We start from the raw sequence: 24,758 nt of genomic DNA, 5'->3' as shown, positions 1-24,758 counted from the left end.
GACTAAAAGCACAAGTTCAAGTTTCGGCTGAAGATGAGTGCCCACTGCACCGCGCAAGTTTGCCTGCAGAACGATGCCGGCGCACCCCGACCGCGAGTCATTAGCAAGACGGTCAAACTCGCACATACATAGCACTCGCATGTTCCCTTTAAGACTGGATCGTACTGTACATGAGCGCTGTTATATAGACCTTTTCACAGGAGAGAAAAAAACACCTCCATGCTGCGCTGGAGCACGGGAGTACAAAGGCTGACGTCACAGCCTCGGCAGTGCATTTCTGGGGGGTCACGGCTATTTCACACAGCCCAGAGAGGATTATGGCGGTGCCCAGGGAGTCGCCTGTGAAAAAGTCTATATGCGGTATACCGACGCCCCCGAACGTGTCAGTGTGCCTCTCTTATATATGCCTTCGTCTTGTTGCGCAGGCAAGATGTACGCTGTGCTGGGACGGCGCCACGGCCGCGTGCTGGGCGGCGACCTTCGCGAGGGTTCGCAGATGTTCGAGGTGACGGCCGTGCTGCCCGTGGTGGAGAGCATGCAGTTCGCCAACGAGATACGCAAGCAGACGTCGGGGCTGGCCAACCCGCAGCTCGTCTTCAGCCACTGGGAGGTGATAACAGTTTTGCTCGTGCTCTCTTTCTTGCCTATGTTGATGTGAATGTCAGGGTTGCCACTGACTTTCGAGTAAATGTCGCCAAACGACGAGCAAAAAGTCGCCAAAAGTCGCCATTTCTTAACAAATTTCGCCAAAAATGTCGCCATTCTAGATATGTGCGGCATACCTAGTAATAAAATTTTCCAGTCACGTATAGCCCAGTAGAATACAGTACCATCCAAGACCCTTAAATTATATTGACGTTTCTCAGTGCCAGTCGCATCGCCCGCTTCACCATGGGAGTGCATGGTGCTGCTTCTCCGACTAGCCGCAAGATGTGCGTGGTGGCGCAAAGGTGAATGAATGAAACGCTCATGATATCCCTCCATCCCTGTCCGCTCGTTTCAAAGGTAAAAGTGTGGTAAACCTTGGGCGAAAACCGTGAAAGCGTTGTTTGTAGACAGCTTTACGTGCCCTCATATGAATTAAAAGGATTAAAAGGTTTATTGAAGGTAACACGACAGAATTCTCGCAGGAACCGATCATCAGTGAGTCTTACACCTTTTAAGTGTGAACTAATATGATAAAGGACGCCACCGACCCTTTCTTATAGTCACCTATATCTACACGTCCCAATCCGATGAGTTATTAATGAACAGATAGACAATCAGGGATGCAACATCTGCGCCAATTGCGCCATTTTGATACAATTTCGTTTTTCTGCGCCGAGCTGCGCCAAAACCGCGATATTTCTCGAAATTGCGCCACGCTGTGCCAGAACGCCCCCGGTAACCGCAAAATTTTTCGGTTGCGCTAGTTTTAGCCTAGTTTTAACGCAAAACGAAGCCCGTATTGGCGACCTAATGTTCGGAGAAGCACCAGAGGCACTTTCATCCAATCCAGTTCGACCCAGTGGCGCTTGACTCAAACAGGACGTTAATCTGTTCCGGTGTGTTTGCTGGTGGGCCGGTGGGCCTAAAATTTTTCTACAGTATGTTCCAACTAGCCCCCACCCAAGCTCTTCTGGCCTAAATGAAGTTTTTACTGCTGGTTCAAACGCTGCTTTACAGGGTCATTCAGCATGAGCAAAGGTGAACGCCCATTTAATGTGGAAGCACCGCATAAAGAAAGTCAATTAACTGACAAAAGAGCCGTTTTTCACGTGCTGCAAATCTTAGTGGGGATGTCGTTATTGTTTGGTGGATTCCGGTTTAACACTGCCTTTGTTCAAATAGCAGTACTCACGTGCACGAATTCGCGGGTTGTCTACAGTAAAGTCCTTTTAAATCTACTGACGAGTAAAGTGTTGTATAGAGAAGTACTACACGCGAAAACCCTGACCGCCTTAGCCGAAAGAGTTCATCAAGGTACTTGCTCCCCCCCAGTCGCGGTGAGGCCGACACCACAATGTGCCGAAAAAGGCCTTCCGTTTTTACAGCGAAAACTGTTATGAGATCATTTCACCGGCCATTTTTGGCGCCGTAGTTGTCCGCCGCCGGTGTCCGTAACCAGTATCGCTCGAAATAAGAAAAAAAAACGAAATAAGAAAAAATTCCAGGATGGAACGAGGTTCGAACCTGGGCCCTCTGCGTGGGAGCCCAGTATTCAACCTCTGAGCCATGCCGGTGCTTGAAACTGCTTTGCAAATAGGTCCTATACAGGCTTCATGTCGGGAAGGAACCACATTAGCATATGCAATATAGCGTGGTAGAAGAGTAAAATAAGCACCAAGCGTCGCACAACGCGAACTCTGTAGCCAGGCGTCACACAATGCGAATTGCGAGCACGCCGGCATTGGACCAATCTCGGAACAATGTTGGTTAACATTGGCAGAAATATTGGTCCTGCGTTGGCTTTTGGGGGTTTGCTACACCTAAATGTGCATTGGTCCAATATTGGATGCCAATGATTTTCCAATAATGGCAAGGATCGCTGTAGCCAACATTGTCCGTCCAACATATCGCCAATAATGGCAAGGATGGCTGTAGCCAACATTGTCCGTCGTACGTATCGCCAACATTGTATAAATATTGGCAGCTCCAATATTTTTTGCCAGCCTTTATCGTTGGCTGCACCATCGTTCCTTCATTTCCAGCGTTTAACGCTGGTTCTTGCCAGCCTTTTCGTTAGCTATGTCAATATCTTTACGACATTTTCCACTGAATGTGTAGTTTAACGTGAGGTAGATTTTTGTGCACGTAAATAAATGCATGTTGCCCACGCTTTTGCTTTTAGGCAAGCAGCAGGGATAATCAGCGTACAAAAGCTGAGAGTACACACAAGTTTATTCTGCATGTATACATATGGCAAAGATACTGCAAGTATTGAAAATAATTTCGCATTTCGCGCTTTGTTCTGCTGACCGCTTGCACAGAACCTACACTCATTACCTTGAATAACGCTCTTATATTAGAAATCGCGGAAACAGGACCACTCACAAACACACACAGCCTCCCTGTTAGCGCTTATTTAAGTTGTCAGTTCACCGAAGGTTCAAAAGGAAGTGAGTGAAAAGCGAAGCGTAATGCAAAATGAAATAAATGAACATCTACATGTGAACAGACATTCGATACAGATAAAATCCATAACCATCTTTAACTACCAGAAAGTTCATAGCGTATTTTTTAATCAAAAGGTAACTGCGGCAAGAGCTTGAAAGACTGCAACAACTTCAAAACTAATGATAATTTGTGTGTTACAGATCCATCATTTCTTTGCGCGAAACGAGCGGCGAAGGGCAAGTCAAAAACGGATATTTAGCTGGCGCACGACAACGCGATAAAAGAACAAAACAAACGCAAATGCTGAAACATCGCTAAGGGCGAGGACTTAACTAACCTGCTTCGACGCGCACAGCAAAGCCCACCACACGGGTATTCACAAAGTGACAATTTTAGTGAAAGTACGCGGTAATGTAGACGTTAATAAACGCAGCACATATTACACGTACGAAAAACACGGAAAGTAACATGCGACTAAGGAAAGAAACGACTTACTGAACGCGATACGAACACAAAAATCCGGCGGAAAGTTTGCGATTTGTCAGGACACATCGGCGCTCATCTGCGGATCGCTCTTCAAAAGTCAAAACAATCAAGTCCGATGAAGAACAGGACAGCTGCCTTCTCACTGTGGCATCGTCGTCGAATCTCCGTATCCATAGAATCGCGGCATCCTGTCTCGATATCCGACTCCGTTTTTTCCCGATGACTCTCGACTGAATACTGAGGGGCGCGCGCCCCCCGATGCCGGCAGCCCGAACGAGGGAAAGTAACCACCACTGACTGACGAAGAATAGCCGCCGGCCAGAAGGGGCCGAAACGCGTACGCATCTTCCGAGGTGCCGTCGTCTCGCGCCATCTCCTCACCCCCCATCCTCTCGTTTTCAAAGGCATTGAAAGTCCGGAGCCACGTTTGAACCGTCGTGGGCGGAGCAGCCGTCAAGTGACAAGTGTTTTATGACCAGCCACCCCCGCGCAGTCCCACTGCCGGGAGGAGAGGACGTAAAATTCCTGAGCAAAACATGGCGTCGCGCTGCTTCTCCGGCCTCCCGATCACCGAGAACATTTGTTCGAAGTGAACACGTCTGGTTGCGTGAAGCGTTGAGAGTGCAAACATAACTCATCGCTCATTTGGAGATTCCGCGGGCGATACCGTAGTTTTGGACAGCACGTCGCTGTAGCACGCACACAAAGAAGTTACAATCCTGTAATCCAACCAGTCGTGTAGCAAACACAAAAATACGTGGTGTGATTGAAGTGACATGAAATGTTTTGATTGTGCGCCGCTAATAAAGCCGCCAGAAAAATTTCCGTGCGCGGCGAAGCAGACTAGAATTCTATTCTACTCCATTAACTCATCAACGCTATATACAGCTTCAATCAATGTAAAGGCAGGGTTTTTTTTATACAGTTGCGTTGTGTACGCTGGCTGTATCACACAATTAACTTTTAACAAGCATTGCAAAGTGAGATGTTGTGTTGTTTTCCTTTCTCATAGATGTATTTCCAGCAGCGCGAAACTCACTTGAAAACTTGGTACTTATTTTACATTGCTCAACATCTCTAAAACAAATTTTGTCCAACTGTTTAGGATATATTTTGTGCCACACTAAATGCCAACTTAAAAATCAAGACCCTGTGTGCGCCATTGTTCCCTTTCTTATAGAATGGAATTTCCAGTTTTGTTTGTTGACTGACAACAATGGACTGTTTTTGCCATATCTATACAGTAAAAGCTCGTTAGTTCCACACTCATTAATTCGGAAAATCAGACAATTAGGGCGTGTTTTCTGGTCCCGCCAAGCATGTTTATTGTTTAATGGCACCGAACTCTCGTTAATTCGGTCATATTTGGCCGCAACCGGGTTAATTCGGACGAACCTCGGAACGCGCCGAGCGCGAAGCGCCGCAAATATGCGATGCAAAGGAGCGAAAACGGCACTCGCGGACGGCCGAAACGGCCGCTGGCTTTCAGAAATGCGGGGTCGTCATCTACAATGGCGTTGTTATACGTAATAAGGAATGGGTTCAGAGCACGTTTCGGATTAGGACTCGACCGGGCCGCTCCCACGTCGGAACAGAAATACCAAGTCTCTTTTGCGTCGCGGGCCCGTTGGACGGCCCATAGCTGTTCTCGAGTCCGGGGCTAGTAAAAGCATGCAGCCTCCCAGTTGGACGGCGTGATGCCTTCGCCGCCGTGTAACGCGGGGCTTTTGTAGAATATTTGTAGAATAAAGCAATGTGATAAGTAACCAGAAATCTTCTTTGAGGTGCGATGGATGCCGGACAAAGTGATTTTCATAACGGCGTGCATGCGCAGGTGGTGGCTCGATTCGGGCTAACCTTCACTCAGTGATGGTAAAAGGGGAAAAAACATTCTTGCCGGTATATCATGCATATGCTTGCCAGTGTTTAAGACATTGGAGCGACAACGTGTAAGTCTGGACAATATTGTCCGGCGCGTAGCATTGGCCGTCCAATATTGTTTAACCAGTCAGATTGACTGGACAATATATCCGATCTACTGCCATCACTTAACCAATATTGTTTTACCAACGGATAAGCTGGCCCAATATTGCCATCCATACGGCCTGGTTCTGCCAATATCGTATGTACATCGGCAACCATGGGCCGTTGTTGCCAACCTCAAAGAATCGCACGACCAATATTGTATGTTATCTGGCAAAGATGGACCATTATTGGCATCCTTGTAAGCTGGCTTGCCAACATTGGTTTTATAGTGGTTTGTATGGGCCATCATTGGGCCATCGTTTGCCAACGTATAAACAATATTGGACCAATGTACTGTGCTGCCTGGGGTAGGTTGTTGAATGCTTCCAACCCATTACAAAGGACTCTGCCATAATTCTTCATCGTCATCAGGCACAGCATCAACAAAGTTCGCATAATGCCTTACATGGGTTTAGCAGGTACCAACGCTCTCCGTAGAATGGCGAAAAATGGCACAGTGCCTGCTGCCCTACTTCTCAAAAATTACAATGATTTATAGCGTAGTGGGTTCCTCGCAAGTGCATTTGTATTGGTTGCCAAGGAAGCCCATAAGCGCATGATCCACTTCCTCGGGGTCTCAGTGAAATTACAATGATTTATAGCGTAGTGGGTTCCTCGCAAGTGCACTTGTATTGGTTGCCAAGGAAGCCCATAAGCGCATGATCCATTTCCTCGGGGTCTCAGTAAAGTTCTTCGCCCCCCCCCCCCCGTCTCTCTCCCACGTCAACGTATGTTATACAGCATGACCGGAGAGGGAAATAGCGACCGGGCGTCACCCAATGCAAATTCCATAACTGATGGACCGTTTAAAGATTCCAACCCAATGCAAAGGGCTGAGCCATAATTCTTCATCGTCACTAGTAGTCGGGTCAACAAAGTGCACATAATGCCTTACAGACGTGTAGCTGGTGCCTCGCTTCTCCGCAGAATGACGAATAATGGTTTAGTAGGCGCTTCCCAACTTCACAAAAATTGTGATTTATGGCGTAGTGGGTACCTTTCTAGTGTACTTGTATTGTAGCCACAAGAGTGCTTAACGGGCTCTAGAAACGCCGCTCTTCCAGCTTTCGCTGTGACTGTACTGCGGTTTCAGCGCAGGCCTGGCGTTTTTTTTTGGAAATGTGGACATTGTTCGACTAATCATTTTGACGTCGACGCGAGTGCGGTCACCGCTTTCCTGGCGCGAATGTTTCATGGCAGATACCAACGAGCACGTCAGTACGAGTTATCGCCAGCAACCTTATCGCGATCAGGATCTTTATATCTGCTCGGTAGCACGTGCGGCATAGCGCTATTGGTACTATACTGTAAATATATTGCACGCATAATATAGGCGACGAACCCAAGTATGCCGTTGGCTGACGCCACCTGAGCGGAAACGCAGATTGCGTATCGCTTCCAGAAACGAAAGCAGCTCACCATTGTTAACCCAACGAAATCTTTGTCGTATCCCTACATGCGGTCACGAGCGGAACGGGTAGGAATACTCCTCGGGAAAAGCTGTCGTACGGTATAGCACGCGACCGACCCGGGAGTGATGGCGTCCGCTTTGTTGGATACGCGCTGCACGAAACTAGGAAGGGTTCGGCTCTACGCGGCGATAGGCACTGCGTTCAATGAAACGATGCCTACTTTCGCTGTGCATAGCTCCCTCCCTCCCTCCCTCCCCCTCTCTCTCTCTCTCTCTCTATCTATCTATATATATATATATATATATATATATATATACCGGGTGTCCCGGCTATCTTTAGCCAAGAGTTAAAAAATAATATATTAGAGGCAGACGAGTGAAATCAGTTGCAAATTGCTGACAGCCACCTTGCGCACTACAGACAAATTTTTGTTTTGTAATTAACTAATTTGTTAATTAGGACGATTAAACAAAATTGCTAAATATTGACTTTAGGCGAGAAATGCTGCTTGCAAACTTCGAGAGCGTCTTCAGAAACCCCAATTGCATTATTTGCGATAAAGAAAGTCTCACGTATACCATTTTTTCCAAGCTGCAAAGAAAGCCCGCGAAATACAAAAAGAACCACGTGACTTGCGCGCGCGCGCGCCGCGAGAATGCTGCCCTCAGCCGTGGTTTGAGCAAACGAAATAAGCTACGGCCGCGACTCGCCGGCTCCGTTGCAGCGGTAGGCCGATACGTGGGCGGTGGTTTCTTGGCCCGTTGCCAGCCAGTTGACGCGCGTGACGATGCAAGTTGTAGCAAGCTCGGGCCAAGAAACCACCTTTAACTTATCGGCCTATCGCTGCAACGGAGACAGCGAGTGGCGGCCGCAGGTGATTTCATTCGCTCAGACCACGGCTGAGGGCAGCATACTCGCGGCGCGCGCGCGCGCTAGTCACGTGGTTCTTTTTGTATTTCGCGGGCTTTCTTTGCAGCTTGGAAAAAATGGTATGCGTGAGACTTTCTTTATCGCAAATAATGCAATTGGGGTTTCTGAAGACGCTCTCGAAGTTTGCAAGCAGCATTTCTCGCCTAAAGTCAATATTTAGCAATTTAGTTAAATCGTCCTAATTAACAAATTAGTTAATTACAAAACAAAAAATTGTCTGTAGTGCGCAAGGTGGCTGTCAGCAATTTGCAACTGATTTCACTCGCCTGCCTCTAATATTGTATTTTTTAACCATTGGCTAAAGATAGCTGGGACACCCTGTATATATATATATATATATATACACAGGGTGTCCCAGCTATCTTTAGCCGGTTTAAAAATACAATATTAGCGGCAAGCGAGTGAAATCACTTGCAAATTACTGACAGACCGCGGCGATAGGCACTGCGTTCAATGAAACGATGCCTACTTTCGCTGTGCATAGCTCCCTCCCTCCCTCTCCCCCCCCTCTCTCTCTCTCTCTATATATATATATATATATGTAGCGCAGGAGACATGATGGCTGTACGAAGATCCATGTTTATTAAACACTTCGTCTTCCTCTCTCACTACTACCGCACCGCACCGTTCTCGTGTGGTTCGTCACACGCTTCCCCCTCCCCCCGAGAGAGTCGTAGATGCAGGGGCGGGTGATATCGTCTTAATCTCCCCACATGAACGATGTCAGTCTGGCGACCGAGTGGAGCCACGCTGCAGTCGATCTCGTAGTTAACAGTGGATATCTTGCGTATGATCGTATACGGTCCTTCCATTATTGCACTAAGTTTGCCGCGGTTTGGGTGCCAGGGTGTTTCGTATAGAACGAAGTCTCCCACTTGAAGCTCCGATGGAATGAATTTCTTGTCGTATATAAGCTTGTTTTTCTCGTGATATGCTAGTGAATTGCGGACCGCGTTTGCACGAGCGTCCTGCAGGTTTTCGGCAACGTCGGAAAGGAGACAAGGGTACGATGGTGTGCCATACATAAGGAAACAGGGTGGGTAGCCCGTGACCTCGTGAGGTGTTCTGTTGTACTCGTAGATAACGTCAGAGAGGAGACGCGTCCATGGTTTTCGGGGTTCGTCATTAATCTTGCAGCGAAGGCGAGTTACGATGGACTGATTGGTGCGCTCATTTAGGCCATTACACTGCGGGCGTTGTGAGCTTGTAAAAAGCTGATGAATGTTGTTGTGCTTGAGGAACTGCTTGAATTTGCCGGCGGTGAATCCTGTGCCGCGGTCGGAAAGGAACTTCCGAGGCTTTCCAGCAGCGAAGATACTCTTCAGGCAAGAGATGTAGGCGTCGCAGGTCTCATTCTTGTGTGCAAAAGCCCACACATAACGGGTGGCATGATCAACGGCTAAGTGGATAAATCTTTTGGAGGAACCGTAGTTGGCAAAACCTCCGATAGTGTCCATGGCCAGAAGATCAAATGGTTGTTCCGCTGGTGGTAAAGACTCCAAGGAACCAAAGCGTTTGGTCTTCGGCTTCTTGCAGCGCTGGCAAGTATCGCAGTGTCGAATGTATTCGGAAACGTCGGTGACGATGTCAGGCCAATAGTATTGTGGAGAGAGAAGCCGCAATGTCTTCTTTACACCGACGTGACCGAAAGCGCCATGAGCTTTCTGGAGAAGAAAAGATCGGAGGGCAAAGGGGACGTAGACTTTTCGTATCATGCGCGTGACTATGGTCATTCCGTTCTCAATGGTATGCTTGCCGGGCGGTTTGTCGTGGGGATGCTCTCGCAGTTGTTCAGCAGATAGGAGTTGAATAATCGGGTTTCGAGACAGTGCGTCGGCTTCGATGTTGTCAATGCCCTTTTGGTGCTTGATGTTCACGTCGTACATGGAGAGCTTCAAGGACCATCGGAAGAGACGCCCTTGGGGATTTTTGATGTTTTTAAGCCACTGCAACGCCGCGTGGTCCGTGATCACAGTGAAAGGTTTCCCGTGTAGGTAACAGTGCCATTTATCAATGGCGTCAATAATTGCTAAGCATTCAAGTTCTGTGATGGCGTAATTGATTTCGTGTTTGAGTAGCTTGCGTGAATGGTATGCAATGGGATGCTCTCGACCTTCATCATCCGCTTGCTTCAAGACGGCGCCGATACCTTTGTTGGACGCATCGCAGTATAGCACGCAAGGTTTGGAGGCGTCGTAGATTTTAAGGATGGGCTCTTCTGTTACGCATTTCTTGAGCTGAGTGAAAGCCAGCTCACAGTCCGAATCCCAGTTCCAGGTGACGTCTTTGCTGAGCAGGCGTGTCAGTGGGTGAGCAATTTCACTGAAGCGGGCGATGTGGCGACGGTAAACATTCACAGTGCCGAGAAAACGCTGTAACTCTTTAGGGCGTGATGGTGTCGGAAACCGTAGGATTGCATCCACGTTACTTCGTTTCGGAGTGACCGTGCCATTCGATACCCTATGTCCCACGTACTCAACGGAGGTTCGGGCGAATTGACATTTCTTCAATTTCAGCTTGACGAATTCGCTTTTGAAAGCTTTTAAAACTGCCTCTAGATGCTTCAGGTGGTCTGGGAACGTGTCGGAATAGACAACAATGTCATCAAAGTAATTCGTGACGTGCGTCAAGCGGTGTTTTGTCAATATGGACTTGACAGCCCGTTCGAAAGTGGCTGGGGCGTTCCGTAGGCCAAAAGGCATGACAAGCCACTCGTAGTGACCGGTACGTGTGACAAATGCCGTTTTTGGAATGTCTTCGGGATGCATCTTCACGTGCCAGTAACCAGACGTTATGTCTAATGTCGAGAAATACGTAGATTTCCCGAGAGAATCAACAACGTCGTCGATGCGAGGGATGGGTTGATAGTCAGGCACCGTCACTGCGTTTAGCTTGCGGTAATCGATGCAGAAACGCGTGCGTCCTTCCCCTTTTTTCTCTGCCAGAAGTGCCGGTGCAGCGTATGGTGACGTAGACAGTCGTATGACGCCTTGCGCAAGAAGATCGTTGATCTGTCTGTCCATTTCAACGCTATCGGCTTCTGAGCATCGATAGGAAGCCCTGTGGATGGGAACATTGTTGGTGAGAAGAATGCGATGCGTTTCGCTGATGATGCACCCGATGTCTGTCTGTGACTTGGAAAAAATGTCGTCGTACTTATGGACAAGCTGCTTCAATGCGAACTGTTGAGTTTCATTTAGATGCACTAAATCGCAAACTTCAACTCCCTGTAAGGAAGCGTCCATATTAGCCGTGGCATGGTTTGGTGCACGAGGATGCAGGATGTCATTCTCTTGGCGTAGAGTCAGGGTGTCAAGGTCCAGGGACAAGTTAAAGAGACAGGCACTGTCCAAGCCAAGAAGTAAGTTGCTCTTCATGCCTTGTAGAACATGTGCCTGAATTTCCCTTGTGACTTTTCCTATCTGTATCATTAGATTGACGCGACCCAAAGTTTTGGTAGATGATGTGACTTGTTGAACTGAGATGCATGAATTCCTCATTATTTGTAGGTGAAGAGCCTCCAGCACTGCTTCGTTGATACAGGTGATCGTAGCTCCAGTATCAAGAGTAGCGCTAACAGGGTACCCGTTAATGAGTGCATCAAACTGAATTACATGAGCTTTGGGTCGCCCTCCTCGTTTCCCTGGTCGGTAGAGAGGGCGGAAATGCTTGCGCGTCGTGGGCATTCATTGTGCCAGTGCATCTGTCGGGGTAAGCCATCCCTTGCGCAGTGTCTGCATTCGGAAGCGGGTGTTCGTAACGGCGTATTAGGTGGACGCTGACGGGCGCTGCCGCTTGGTGCGTTGATCTGCGTGTTTCGACTGGGAAGAACGCGCTGTAATTTAACTCTCTGCAAAGTTGACTCTACGCGCAGCGCAGCTGCGCGTAGAGTCATTCTCGCGGCGAGCGAATGCGCTAGTCACGTGGTTCTTTTTGTATTTCGCGGGCTTTCTTTGCAGCTTGAAAAAAATGGTATACGTGAGACTTTCTTTATCGCAAATGGTGCAATTGTGGTTTCTGAAGACGCCCTCGAACTTTGCAAGCCGCATTTCTTGCCTACAGTCAATATTTAGCAATTTAATTAAATAATCTTAATTAACAAATTAGTTAATTACCAAACAAAAAATTGTCTGTAGTGCGCAAGGTGACTGTTAGTAATTTGCAAGTGATTTCACTCGCCTGCCACCCGATATATATATATATATATATATATATATATATATATATATATATATATATATATATATATATATATATATATATATATATATAATAAAGATCAGGGGGAGGACGCGCACTTATGAAGATTGTACTTATTGACTGTTTTGTCTTAGACGTTGCATGACATATAAACACCGGACTTAGACTTTTCTCTTGAACTATATACACATATGGCGGCTCTCTTTAAAATGGACTTTCTCAAGATCTTCTTAGCAGGGTGGAATACAAAATTCAGCGCATCGGTGCTGAATGAAGTGGATTGCAACAGTGACGGGATCAGCCAGTGGCGTAGGCCAGGTGTAAAGGACCTTGGTGCAAATTCACCAATGCACAAGGCCTTACTCATTTCCGGAGAATTCACTGGCATTATTCAGCATGTTATGCACTGCAAACATGATTGTGGTGGTGACATCGAAATGTTTGCATATATTTTTTGTTACTGTTCCAAAAGCAAGCTTTGTTTGTGAAGCTGCTCCAAATTTGGAATTTTGAGCTCCAAAACGGGAGCTTTTTTTTCCCCGTAACCTGCTCCAAATTTGGATTTTCCTGCTCCAAAAGAGAGATTTTCCTGCTCCAAAAATTGCTCCGAATCCTATTTTGGCTGTTGCATCCCTGGACAATGTAAAATGTTATATAGCAATTGTTTTCATTGCACACGCTCCCCGAGAACAGTGGAAAATACCTCAATAAATATTTTTTATTGCATAAATAGCCGCGTATCCGCCTCTCTTCGCTATTCCAAAACTGTCTTTACGAGATAAATTGCCGGTACTGCAACAGTGAATAAGTCACCAAGCCATTCAGAACAGTTGGAGCTTTGGCGGAACAAATAATCGGAACACGCGGCCAACCCGTCGTCTAGCCCCTTCAGGAGCGCGATACTTTAGAGAAACTTAAAGCACCTAAAGCCATAAACTTATAGTCAAGCACTGCCCCCTCGCGGTAAGGAAGGAAGTCCGCTGAATTACATTTTGCTATAGAGTGTCGCTGGGGGACGTTCCAATACCTCTTGCATCTAGATGAATTGAGGAGATAGACACGAATTACACGACGGACATACCGAACGACGCGTAATGTGCACATTCTACCCGTGGGTCTAAAACCAAAAAAAAATACAGAGAATGTTGCCGCTCATTCGTTGGGAAGACACTGAGCTTAGGATGCATAACTCAGTGGAGACCCAACCGAAAATCGCCAAAAATTCGCCATGTCGCCATTCATAATATTAGGTCGCCACGGGCCTCTCAAATTCGCCACTTTGGCGAAAAGTAGCCACCATTGGCAACCCTGGCAGGTAGCCAATACTGGGCTCAGCCCTGGTTAACCTCCATGCCTTTCTTTGATCCTTATTCTCTCTCTCTTTCTCTCTTGATCCTCAGTATAACGAGGCTTGTTATCCGTGATTTCAATATAACGAAGTTTCGATGCTGCCCCAGAGGGAGATTGAGGCGATAAATTGAAACTTCCGCTGGGTCCAGTCGTCATATGGTTGAGGCAAGCGGTTTTTGCGAATGCTTATCCAGTATTACCACAGTGCGGTGGACCTGCATTTTCTTTCGTTGGGCCGCTCTGAAGTTCTCTTCCTTTTCTTCGCCGGCGTAGCATCAAGCCGTGGTCGCCGGATCTCAGGTTCAAATTTATTTTTTCGCGTTATTGAAATTAGTTTTTTTTATTTTATTTTTTACGGCAGTTTTATTCAAACATTTTTGCAGCACTTCCCGTGCTAGAAAAAGAAGCCTTCGGCTATTATACTTCGCTTAAGATGTCGAATTTCAGTTTAACGAGGTTTTGACATAACGAAGTGAATCGACGATTTTGACCCGCCACGGTGGTCTAGTGGTTATGGTGCTCGACTCTTGACCCGAAGGTCACGGGATCGAATCCTGGCCGCGGCGGCCGCAATTTCGGATGGAGGCGAAAACGCTTGAGGCCCGTGTACATTAGATTTAGGTGCACGTTAAAGAGCCTGCAGGTGGTCGGTATTTCCGCAGTCCTCCACTACGGCGTCGCTCATCGTGGTATTGGGACGTTAAACCCCAACAATTATTATTTTATTAGCTTCGTTTAGCTGTACTATGGAACCTGATGGTGTCTTGAATTTTGCTGTCGTGTACTTTTCGAGCTTCGAGAAAGTTCTACGCTATGGAGCATTATAGTTCAGCTTAGAAAGCACGCTCTTACATACATCATTATATAAGTATTAAAATAGGATTGTTAGTATGTTGCCCAAAGTTACGATTCTTCTGCAGTCAACACACGCACGCCCAAAATGTTGCGGAGCGGTAAACGTGTACGCTTGCACCCGTACAGGAAAGCCCTGTCCAGGGACGCAGCTTCTCGCGCACATTCTCGCAGGGCTCGTCGGGTGTGGTGTGGACGTTGCCGCTGCGATGTCTGCATGAGCGGGCTCTTCCGAAGACGCACGCTCCGGATAGCTACGTATAGCGTATAATGGTCATACGATGACGACTGCCGCCGGAAGCGATTACGCCGCCCGCTTATGTGCCGGAATTCCCGGCAAGGGCTGGGGAAAACAAAAAGAAAAAACAAAAAAAAAGAACATCCCACAACTGCCCCCCGATGCGTGATTCTCTGGGAGCCATCGCGGCGTGGCACGAAGTTGTATGTAACCGCGAATTGCCCTTATACGTGTATATTTTCGGCATGCCAACCCGATGACGCCATCCGTTGTGCCATCGACGTTCTACGTGGAAAGAGAATATGTACGGCGGAGTTTCGGTTTGGAGCCAACAAGCATAGTTTGATGCCATTGCAAGAGCACTGACCTCTCATGATCGTTTGCCGTTGAGACAATAGAGGGTTTACACAGTAGGATGAGAATCCGGTCAGCAACTGCGCATGCAGGCACGGAGCATTTGAAAACGAAGGAGCATAAGTATACGCCGTCACTGCAGTGTGCTTACGTTTCCTTACTTTTTCGCACACACTCTAAGAAAGAAAAGGTGTCCTTTGACTCTTCTTTGCTACGCAAGTGACTCTCACATGTATAACTCCCTTTAGAGAGGCACGTTGAAGCTCTTTAGGAGAGTCGCGTGATGTATAACTCTCTTTTGGAAAGTCGTGGGACGCACGACTCTCCTAAAGAGAGTCAATGTGAGAGTCTTATGTGTAGCAAAGAAGAGTCAAAGGACACCTTCTCTTCTTAGAGTGCAGTTAACGTCTTCAAGTTGTGACGCGTTTGTGCAGTGCTGAGCGCGTCTATACAACTGTTTCGATACTTCTGCAGAAGAGGTTGTTTCATTCGTCTAGTCTTAGCTTTAAGAAAGGCGGTGGTTGTTCAAATTTCTCGGTAACGATTCTCATATGGCGGCGCGCGATGCGGCGCTTCAAATACTTGATGCCAATGTCGATGTCATTTTGTGTTTTCATTACCTGAACTTCCGTCGTATAGTTCAGGTTGAGGGAATCAACCTTCGGAGGAAGGCTTCTCGGAGCTTCTAATTCAAACCGTTCGCGAATTATTTTAACTTCTTGCCCCGCCACGGTGGTCTAGTAATTATGGCGCTCGACTGCTGACCCGAAGGTTGCGGGATCGAATCCCGGCCGCGGCGGCTGCATTTTCGATGGAGGCGAAAATGTTTGAGGCCCGTGTACTTAGACGCGTTAAAGAGCTTCCTGGTGGTCGAAATTTCCGGAGCCCTCCACTACGGCGTCTCTCATAATCATATGGTGGTTTCGGGACGTTAAACCCCAGATATTATTATTATTACTTTAACTTCTCAGTATTATCAAAGTCCTTCAATGCTATAACGTAGGACGTGCGTCACATAATTTCTAAATCTGTTTTGTAACCTTACGAAATTTATGAGTCATGCCATATCGCGGGACTCGTAAATTTACTCAGTAAACACTGTTGCACCATTTGTGGTGTCTTTTTTGTCCATATATTGCGTGCCTTTCCCTGTTTCAGTGTCGCACGCCCGACCGACACTTCGTCAGGAACTGCGTGCGCTCCATCAGCATCACGTCGCATTCTTTATTGAAGAGCGCATGACGAGCGGCGAGTTTTCACGAAAGGAAACGCAAACAAGCCAGATGACGATTTTTGATTTGCGTGAAAAAAACAGACTCCCTAAATGGGGGCAAACTGTTTCTAGAGCGTAAATACACTAGTGTTTTTTTTTTTATGTTTCGCCCCCACCGAAATGCGGCCGCCGGCAATCGAACCCGCGTCCTCGCTGTGCTGTAGCGCTTATCCGTGCATTACCACAGCCGCAAAGCCAAGTGTTAGCATGCCGAAATAGATGGCCATATGTGCCTCTAATTAAGATCGTCCATTAGCTTGTCGGCTTTCTCCTTCTAAGGAGCGCCGTGGTAATTAACGTATATACGGGCTACCGCTTGCACAACAACAGGCGCTGCGAAACGAGGTCTTCGACTTTCGCCCCAGCAGCTGTCACTTGTTTACCCGCGGGAGCGAAGAAAGCGGGCTCGCCTATAAAAGCACGTGGGTGTGTGTATCGACACCACATGCGTTTCGAGAACTTCGGCAGTTGGCGCAACGCGAGGGAGGTGTCGTGCACGTGATTCGTCTTGCGCAAGCTGGGCGCTGTATATGCCTTCCTTGGGCAATGCGAGAGAGAGAGAGAGATCTGCATGTTGTATTTGCTAGCGCGCGCACTGTACGCTCGTGGGAATTTCATCTTTTCTCGGCCAAACATACTTTTACGGCGAAGCACGCAGATGGCTGAGAGGTGGAAATATATGGCGCTCCGTGAGTGCACAGAAACAGGCAATGAGATATAGCATACGCTACCTCGAATTTTCTCCGCGCTTTCATTAGCTTCTCTTCAGGTTTTGTCAGTATGTATTGCCAGGGATCACACCCGCCGCAGCATGAATCGCTACCCATAAAATCCTTTAGGTTTTCTTAATATCCATTAAGCCAACATCACCAAACGCAAAGTTTCAAGCACGTACGCATCTCGTAAACGAGTGCTGACACGATTTTGAGACGTCGCAAAAGGGACATTTTACGTTTCCTTGGTACGTAGTGTTAACGATGTTCACACACCAGAGTCAGACAACGCGTATAAAAAATTTACTTTGATTTTAAGGTTTTCGTCGTCCAGCATCTACAAGCCAGCCCCACCGCAATGGACATTATCCCGACGAGTCCACGCAGTTCCACTGAGTTTGCGAAATCTGCGTTCTGCGTGCAGCCTAAATCGCGGAAATCAGTGTCGGGGTCGCTGTACGACACTTCGCTCATCGTTATTTACGTGCACCACGAGCAGGTGACAGATCTGCCGCTATAGTACGTCGCGAGTTGCTGTTTCTCCGTGACGTCACACTGCGATGACACGTCACTGAGAAGCCGCGCCCTCGATATCGAAACCGAAAGTTTTTTTTGTTTTTTAAGGTAGCGGTATTAAAGATATATCCGGTGCATTCCCAGGCACCACAATACTCGTTTTAGTGTTCTCGACGCCAGTGTTCTTATTTAGAGCAACAGTCCGAAACTATTTAAAATTCGTGTCAGTACTTGTTTAAATGTGGTGATAAAGGCATCATAAGCTACCACAGAAGGCACTTCAGTAGATCCCGTTTCAGCTTCGCTGACAGACAGACAGACAACGAACTTTATTGGATCCTGAGGAGTTACTGACCCCCTAATGGGAAGTCGTTCGCTGGTTTTATTTCTCCTCTTTAATATTCCTTTAATAGTGACCATTGCTCTTTGTGTACATAGCACCCGCATCTACGAGAACTCTCGGAGCCAACAGGAGATCCAACATATAGAGAAAGGTAACTTCCCCGCAGCCGATGCAGCCACAGCTTCATCTAAATAATGCAGTGGATACTTCTCTGCACAGCCAGCGCTTAATTCACCTACATTTCAGGCTGCGCGGCGACGTCAGTTAAAGATGTACTACCTTTTGGCGATTTCGGGGCTTCGAGAATCTGTGCGGCGCTCTGCACACTTCTCTGAGCACGAGACCTGCCCGGAAGCCCGATCGCGTTTTGTTTTGATAGCACGCACTTTTGTACTTCTGGTTGTCGGTGGCTTTGGTGTGCTGTGGTGAAGCCCTTTGCACGAGTGCCTCTAATAGCAGTGCGGTGAAGCCACTCGCCGGAATGAACGATGTGTGTCACTCGGTGAAGCGTGCTTTCACAGCGCACATATGACTGTCAACATGGAAAGGAATGCTACATGCTTCGAAGCACCTTTCATTGGCCCACATGGATTTAAATGCTGGGACGATTTTAGAAGCAGGAAAAATATCAAAAAACGAAAAGGCTTTTTTTTGCTCGAGCTCGTATATAAACAGCGTCATGTCAATCGATGGGCGAGCTTTCACCGTAAACGATCTGCGTTTCAAGCAACATTGAAAACTCCGTACGTGTTCTTGCGCGCACGAGTCTCCACAGGCTCTCTCGGAAATGCAGCATCACATTATGGCACAGATACTCGTATTTAATACGTCCTGGCCATCTACAAAAATGAATTGGGAACTGTACGTTGATACACCGTTCGTCTGACTCAGTTCGGTGCTAAATATTTTGGACTACAGTTAAACCCGACTATATCGAACTTGGGTAAATTGAATTATCCTTTATATTGAACCATTTTCGAGCACGAAAATGTCTTAAAGTCAATGTACAGGAAGATTTACGGCTACATCGAACAAAAATAGCCGGAACACTTGATACATCGAAAATCGGGAAATGCGATATGCCCCAAGAAGTTGGCTTTCCCTCACAAGAAGCTGGCGTTTGCTCACAGAAGGGGACTTTCCCGCATGCATTTGGGAGAGTGAGCGGCGTCATTAGGAGGGCGTCGCGCAGAGGGACTAGAAATTATGGCTTGCCATCGCTTGCTTTCTCCCATGATTCCTTGTCGCGGCAGTCATGCGGGGTCGCCGTTCCCTTCTCGGCCCCCTTTGTTAACCCAATGGCTGCCGCAAAACGGAAGAACCTGGCTGTTTTCCGCAAATCTGGAGATAATCAGCACATGCGAACGTAGAGAACAGAAGTCTGGTGTCACCGCTGCGTACAGCATCTCAAGTATCTATCGTACAGTATCTGTTTTTCCTCTCTTAGCATCTCAAGAAGCACGCTGAGTGTGATATTGAAAAACAACGCCAACAGTAGGGCCAAGGCAGAGAGGCTTCCGCGGCACCTGACGAGCACGCACAGCTGAGTATTAAGATGTTGAATCACTGCTTACATCGATACCGTATTTTCTCGCCTACAATCCGCAACTACAAACCGCGGAAAAATAAAATTAAAAAAAAAAGCGTAACCCCGAACATTGCCGTGAGCCGCCTTCCTGGCATTATCGTCAAACAGGGCCGTGAAGCCAACATACGCACCGAAATTCGCACTGAAACTACACATGCAGAATTGAAACTATTCGGGGCATGAAGTTCGAACCTCCCCCCCCCCCCCTTCACCACCCCCACCCCCTGGCTAGGCCAATGCTAAGCACTAGCAAATGTGGGCTATAGTGCAGAAGAACGTGTTGGGCGAGTTGGTGCTTGCTAAGAGACATAATGCAGCGCTAAAACGCAATCACCAAGAAGAGTCCCGTCGTCTTGTGTTCCTCTTAGCGGTTGTGCTTTAGCGCTGCATTATGTCTCTTAGCTGTGCTATAGTGTTGGCTAAATAATGGTAAGCCTTGGCTAATGTTTAGTATTTGCTGTTGTAACAGCAACGTTGCCTTCATATTTTTCTTTTCTTTCACCCTTTTGTTCCCAGCTGGTGGACGTGGACCCGTTCTGGGTGCCGTCGACCGAGGAAGAGTACGCGCACTTTGGGGAGAAGGCCGACACCGAGAACCGGGCCCGCAAGTACATGAACGCTGTGCGCAGGCGCAAGGGCCTGCCCGTCAGCGAGAACGTGGTCGAGCACGCCGAGAAACAGCGCACTCTGTCCAAGAAGAAGTAGCCGCAGCTGCGCGCGTGGCCCACTTGGCGGGACACTGCCGCAGCGGGCAGCCAGAACACTATAGGCACATGCAGCTGACAGCTGCAAGAAGCCTCAAGGGGAACGTATAGTTTTAAATAAAAAGCTTGACAGCAAATAGCAAGGATAAAGTTGGCCTTGCACTGTTGAGCATAACGTTCGATGGTGCTCGATTGCTAACCCGAAGGTCACGGGATCGAATCCCGGCCGCGGCGGCTGCATTTTCGATGGAGATGAAAATGCTATAGAGGCCCGTTTTAGGCGCACATCTAAGAACCCCAGGTAGTCTAAATTTCCGGAGCCCTCCACTGCGGCTTCTCTCATAATCATATGGTGGTTTTGAGACGTAAAACCCCAACAACTATTATTATCACCTTAGTTCACGAGCGGGGGAGTCCGAGTCGAACTTCGCTTGCGAAAGCTATCATTAATTGTTTTACTTATTAAAGCGGACGGCATACTTTCGCTATCGTGCGTGTTCCTTCGGGCGCGATGTATGTATTGTCTAAAGAGAGCGAATAACACCACAGTAGGGTGCTTATGTACCAAGCGCCGACAGCAACCCTTCATTCCCCTTTGCAGCCGTCGTTTCTCTTGATCTGATGGTTTGTGAGAGGCGAGCGCCGCCGCCTTATATGCAACAGCTCGTCCGCTGAACATTTGACTGGTAGCACGCATGCAACGCGTCAGCTGTTATTGGCACTCTACCGCTCCGCTACACATGGGCTAGCGACCGGTTCTGCGCCCCACGGAATCGCGCAATGAAAAAAAAAGAAAAAAACTAACTATTAGCGTGCGTAATATTGAATGGTGGGCTACCGGACGCTGGTAGCGATATCTTGCGACGATGCGTCTTGTCACTATTGAGCGCTGTAAGAAAAAAAACATGGTTGATCCCTCCGTCATAGGAATCGGTTATAACACGAAAGTGAAACGTGTCTTCACAGAAGTAGTGCTTATTGTGTAATGATATATCAGAGCTTGTACAACGTCAATTCGTGTTTGGCAGCTATAGCACCGTTTGACGTGGATGCACCCATGTTGACAGCATGTCTCTATCGCGACGACTAACGCCCATGATCATGATTAAACTGTTGTGGTAGCTGACGGTGTGAACATATATTTGGACACAGCGAATCGTGAATCCCGCGTAAGGATGATATCAACAAGCTCATAATCAACACTGTTACCCGGTATGCACTTCTTCAAAGCGTCGTCAATTAAGAAGAGAAACGGCACGGTGTGCGCTTTCTAGTAATGGGTAGCCGACGCCTGTGCTCATGCATACATAACACGCACTGCGCTTCAGCAACACGGGAGGTAGAGGTTTGTAGCCTGAGCCGCAAACGCGTGCGTCCCGCTGGCCTCTGTCTCGCAGGCGCTGCTCTCGCTCCACCAAAGCACGACATTCGCCCGTCGAAATCGCGTCCTTTCTGCAACGCATATTGCAGCAGTTTTGTTAGTCGGTGCTCTCGCAATTGAAGCAGTCGGCGGCGGAGAAATCCCGTTGGTGCACGTGGAAGATGCACTACTCCGATGAGCCGACGCACGCTAACACGAAGCCAAAAGCAAAGAACGTAACTACGTCAAGGGTGCCTCGGCGACGCCAGCGCGGCCACTCTACCTCTCTGGTATCGAGACGCTTTAACCATCACCTCAGATATCGCGTGCAATCTCGGAGTAAGCGCTAGTAAGTGTCGATCGTGAAGTATTACTTCTTTTGACCTCTCACAGACGGCGGCACCGCCCCGCTCCGCCCGCCGCGAAAGAGAATGTGTGAAAGATATAAGGCGCGTTCGCGCCGTGCCTAGCATCTCCCGAGATGGCTTAGTGGGTAGCGCGTCGGGCGCTTGCCGTCGCGGCCGCAACGTCGTGGGTTCGATTCCCAGCGGGGTATCTTTTTCTTGGTTTTTTCTTTCTCACCCGTTGGTGTCCATTTTATCAACGTCATATCCGTGACGGATGTACTTGGTGGACCCCGGCATAAAACACTTTCGTGTTAAAAAAAAATATATAGAGTATATGTTACTCTTTTCGGTGGGTCCTGACTTCCCACGTAAATGATTCTCTTTAAAGAGACACGTTGACTCCCTCTTAGGTCCCACGACTCTCCGACGGGAGTATAATGACCTTCAAAGAGAGTTCACGTGTCTCTTTAAAGAGAGTCATATGAGTAGCAAGTCAGGACTCACAAAAAAAGTCACAGACTGTGTGCGTGCGTGTGTGTGTGTGTGAGAGAGAGAGAGAGAGACGGCTAGAGTTACTAGTTTACAGTAACTCTAACCGCTTACGTCTACGCCCCCAGTACTGGTGTTTCGCATCACGCCCAGAAGTTTGGTTTGCGGACAAACAAAAGTTCTCAAGTAATAAATATTCATTACTTCATTAATCTTTGTTAATCTTTTTCTTTTTACTTTTTTTTTTGTCCAGAACTGCGTCTTCGTATAAACATTACGCCTGCTTTCACCATCGGGACTTGAGCTTTAATAAGTGTATAATGTACACCGCGAACGCAATTTCACACGGGGAGAGCTCGAAGAGCGGCTTGCCGAGCAAAAACGCCTCTGGTTATGATATGCTTTCCGTTTAACGTAACACCAAACACGAACGATATCGCGTTCTGCTATTGCATTGACAGTCACCCTCGATGGCTTCTTCGACGCTCGCGCTTTCTTTACGTACGCAACCCAACTCGAAAACGCCATCGTGTTTTTATAAACAGGTATCAGTGCCACCCACTGCCTTTCGGAGCAGCAGATAAACTTCGTGATATGTTATTGCCCGCTAAAATTAGGCCATTTAGCGTGTTTTGCGAGCCATCACGGCCTTTTCATTTACGTCAGATGAATGTTGTTGTTTTTTTTTTTCATTTCTCTCTAATACTTGATTATGATTATAGTACTTGAATAAGAAAAAAAAATTACGGCAGCTTCGTACTAGTGGTGCCAAGCCTGAAGGAAGAGCGCAGCTTGCTGTCCTTCCTTGTTTCTCTTTATTACTCTTTCTTTCTTTCTCTGTTTCTTGTATGTTTTTTGGACATGTTGCTTTCTATTTCTTTTGTTTCTCTCTCTCTTTCTTTCTCTTTCTATCTTTATTTCTCTTTCTTTCTTGCTGTCTGTTTATCTCTTTTTCGTGTCTGTTTCTTGCTATCTCTTTCTTTGTTTCTCTCTATTTTTCTCTTTCTTTCAATCGCTTTCTTTCTCCCTCTATATTTTCTATTTCCATCTCTTTATCTCTCTTTCACGTGTTCCACTTCGCCGAGCAGCGTCTTCGTTTAACGCTCGTACCTGCTGTACTCGGTAGTGGGCTTGCGCAATTTCTGTGGCGCATACCCACCCGTGGTTTCCTGCGGACACCAATGTTTTTACGACCGATTCACGCAGCTCCGCTGTTAAAAAGAAATCGCAGTTCCGCCGCAAGGGCGAATCGATTAATGCGATATCAGCAAATTGTAGGCTAATGTTATGCGAAGTAAGGCTAGCAGCTAACACTTTTGGAGCCGAACTCGCGTACTTTACAAAACGCCGGTGTAAGGGAGAGAAGCGGTTTTCGCGCAGTCTGTAGTCTCACCGCTTCGCGTTGAGAGCACGCGCAAGCCAGCGCGACCGCGCCCTTGCGATCAAAGTTCGCAGTTGCTGCTCAAGCGACGCAGCCAACCCCCGCCCCCCTCCTCCCTGTCGTCCCTTTATGCTCCTTACGAAAGACGGGCGGGCGTTTCCTTTCTGCTTGAGGAGCAATCGACGGCAGGCCTCGTACGCGGGATGATGTTATCGCATGCGCCCTCCGTGCGACGGAGATGGCCGGCTCGTTTCATCTCTGCATCAGCCGCGTTCGTTGCCAGCGCTCGCACGCTTTTGCTTGCGGGTGGAACATACGATGCGCGGCGCGATGTTATCGATTTGGACTTTATACGCAACATGACCGCGACGGCAAAAACCCACCGAGAGAGTCCATGTAATTGCTATCACAATTTTTAAAAAAAGCACACAGACACCATTTCAACTCGCGTATGCGACGCGCTCACCCACCAGGCAGTTGTACCTCGCTGGAAAACAAACCTCAGAGTTCCTTTGGAAATACTGGCGCGAGCATCAGCTATGAAGTGAGTACAATAACAATCTTAACGATTGAAGTTTTGTCCTTTTCTTTGCGATAATGGAAATCGAAAAACAAGGCCTTGGGCTCCAATTGAAGTCCTGCGTGCGGTGCGCTCACCCACCAGGCAACTGTGTTGAGCAGGGAAGCTAACCTGCCGTTCGCTCGGAAAATACGGGCGCTCGCTTCAGCCAAGAATAGTGAGCGCAACGACGTTTGATGGTTTCCCTTGTTTATGATCATGATAAAGAGCGTAAAACGTACACTTGTGCTACACTTAACGACCTTTTCTATGCGTTGCGCTCGTCTACCAGACAACTGTGTGTGCAGAAAAGCTAACCTATCGATGCCTCGGGAAGTACGGGTGCGCGCAATAACAGTTGAAATTTTCTCTTTTTGTGATGATAGTGGGGAACGAAAAAGAAACAGACTTTTACTTTAGGCCTTGTATTTGATGTATACAGTGCGTTCATTCACCACTGAATCGCCAGGCAACCGTGTTGTGCAGGAAAGTTGACCAATTAGTGGCTCGGGAAATACGGCCGCGCGCTTCAGCGGAGAAGC

The 24,758-nt window shown here is 47.7% G+C and overlaps 1 protein-coding gene across 7 annotated transcripts in view; it reads left to right on the top strand.

Annotated features, from left to right (window-relative positions):
- Positions 1-20,111, top strand: part of LOC119387257 (elongation factor-like GTPase 1) — a 429,910-nt gene extending 409,799 nt beyond the window's left edge. For 6 of the 7 annotated variants that reach the window (XM_049413460.1, XM_049413456.1, XM_049413458.1 and 3 more), the window contains 2 exons: positions 426-610; positions 19,893-20,111. In XM_049413460.1, coding sequence (XP_049269417.1) covers positions 426-610; positions 19,893-20,081 — 374 coding nt within the window. In that variant the 3' untranslated portion in view covers positions 20,082-20,111. The remainder of the gene's footprint in view (positions 1-425; positions 611-19,892) is intronic. The other variant, XM_049413457.1, reaches the window with a different exon arrangement.
- Positions 20,112-24,758: the final 4,647 nt, after the last annotated feature.

Source organism: Rhipicephalus sanguineus, chromosome 3 (assembly GCF_013339695.2).
Source record: "Rhipicephalus sanguineus isolate Rsan-2018 chromosome 3, BIME_Rsan_1.4, whole genome shotgun sequence".
Classification (NCBI taxonomy): Eukaryota; Metazoa; Arthropoda; class Arachnida; order Ixodida; family Ixodidae; genus Rhipicephalus; species Rhipicephalus sanguineus.
Note: the sequence above shows the minus strand (reverse complement) of the source record. Positions and strands in the feature narration are given on the sequence as shown.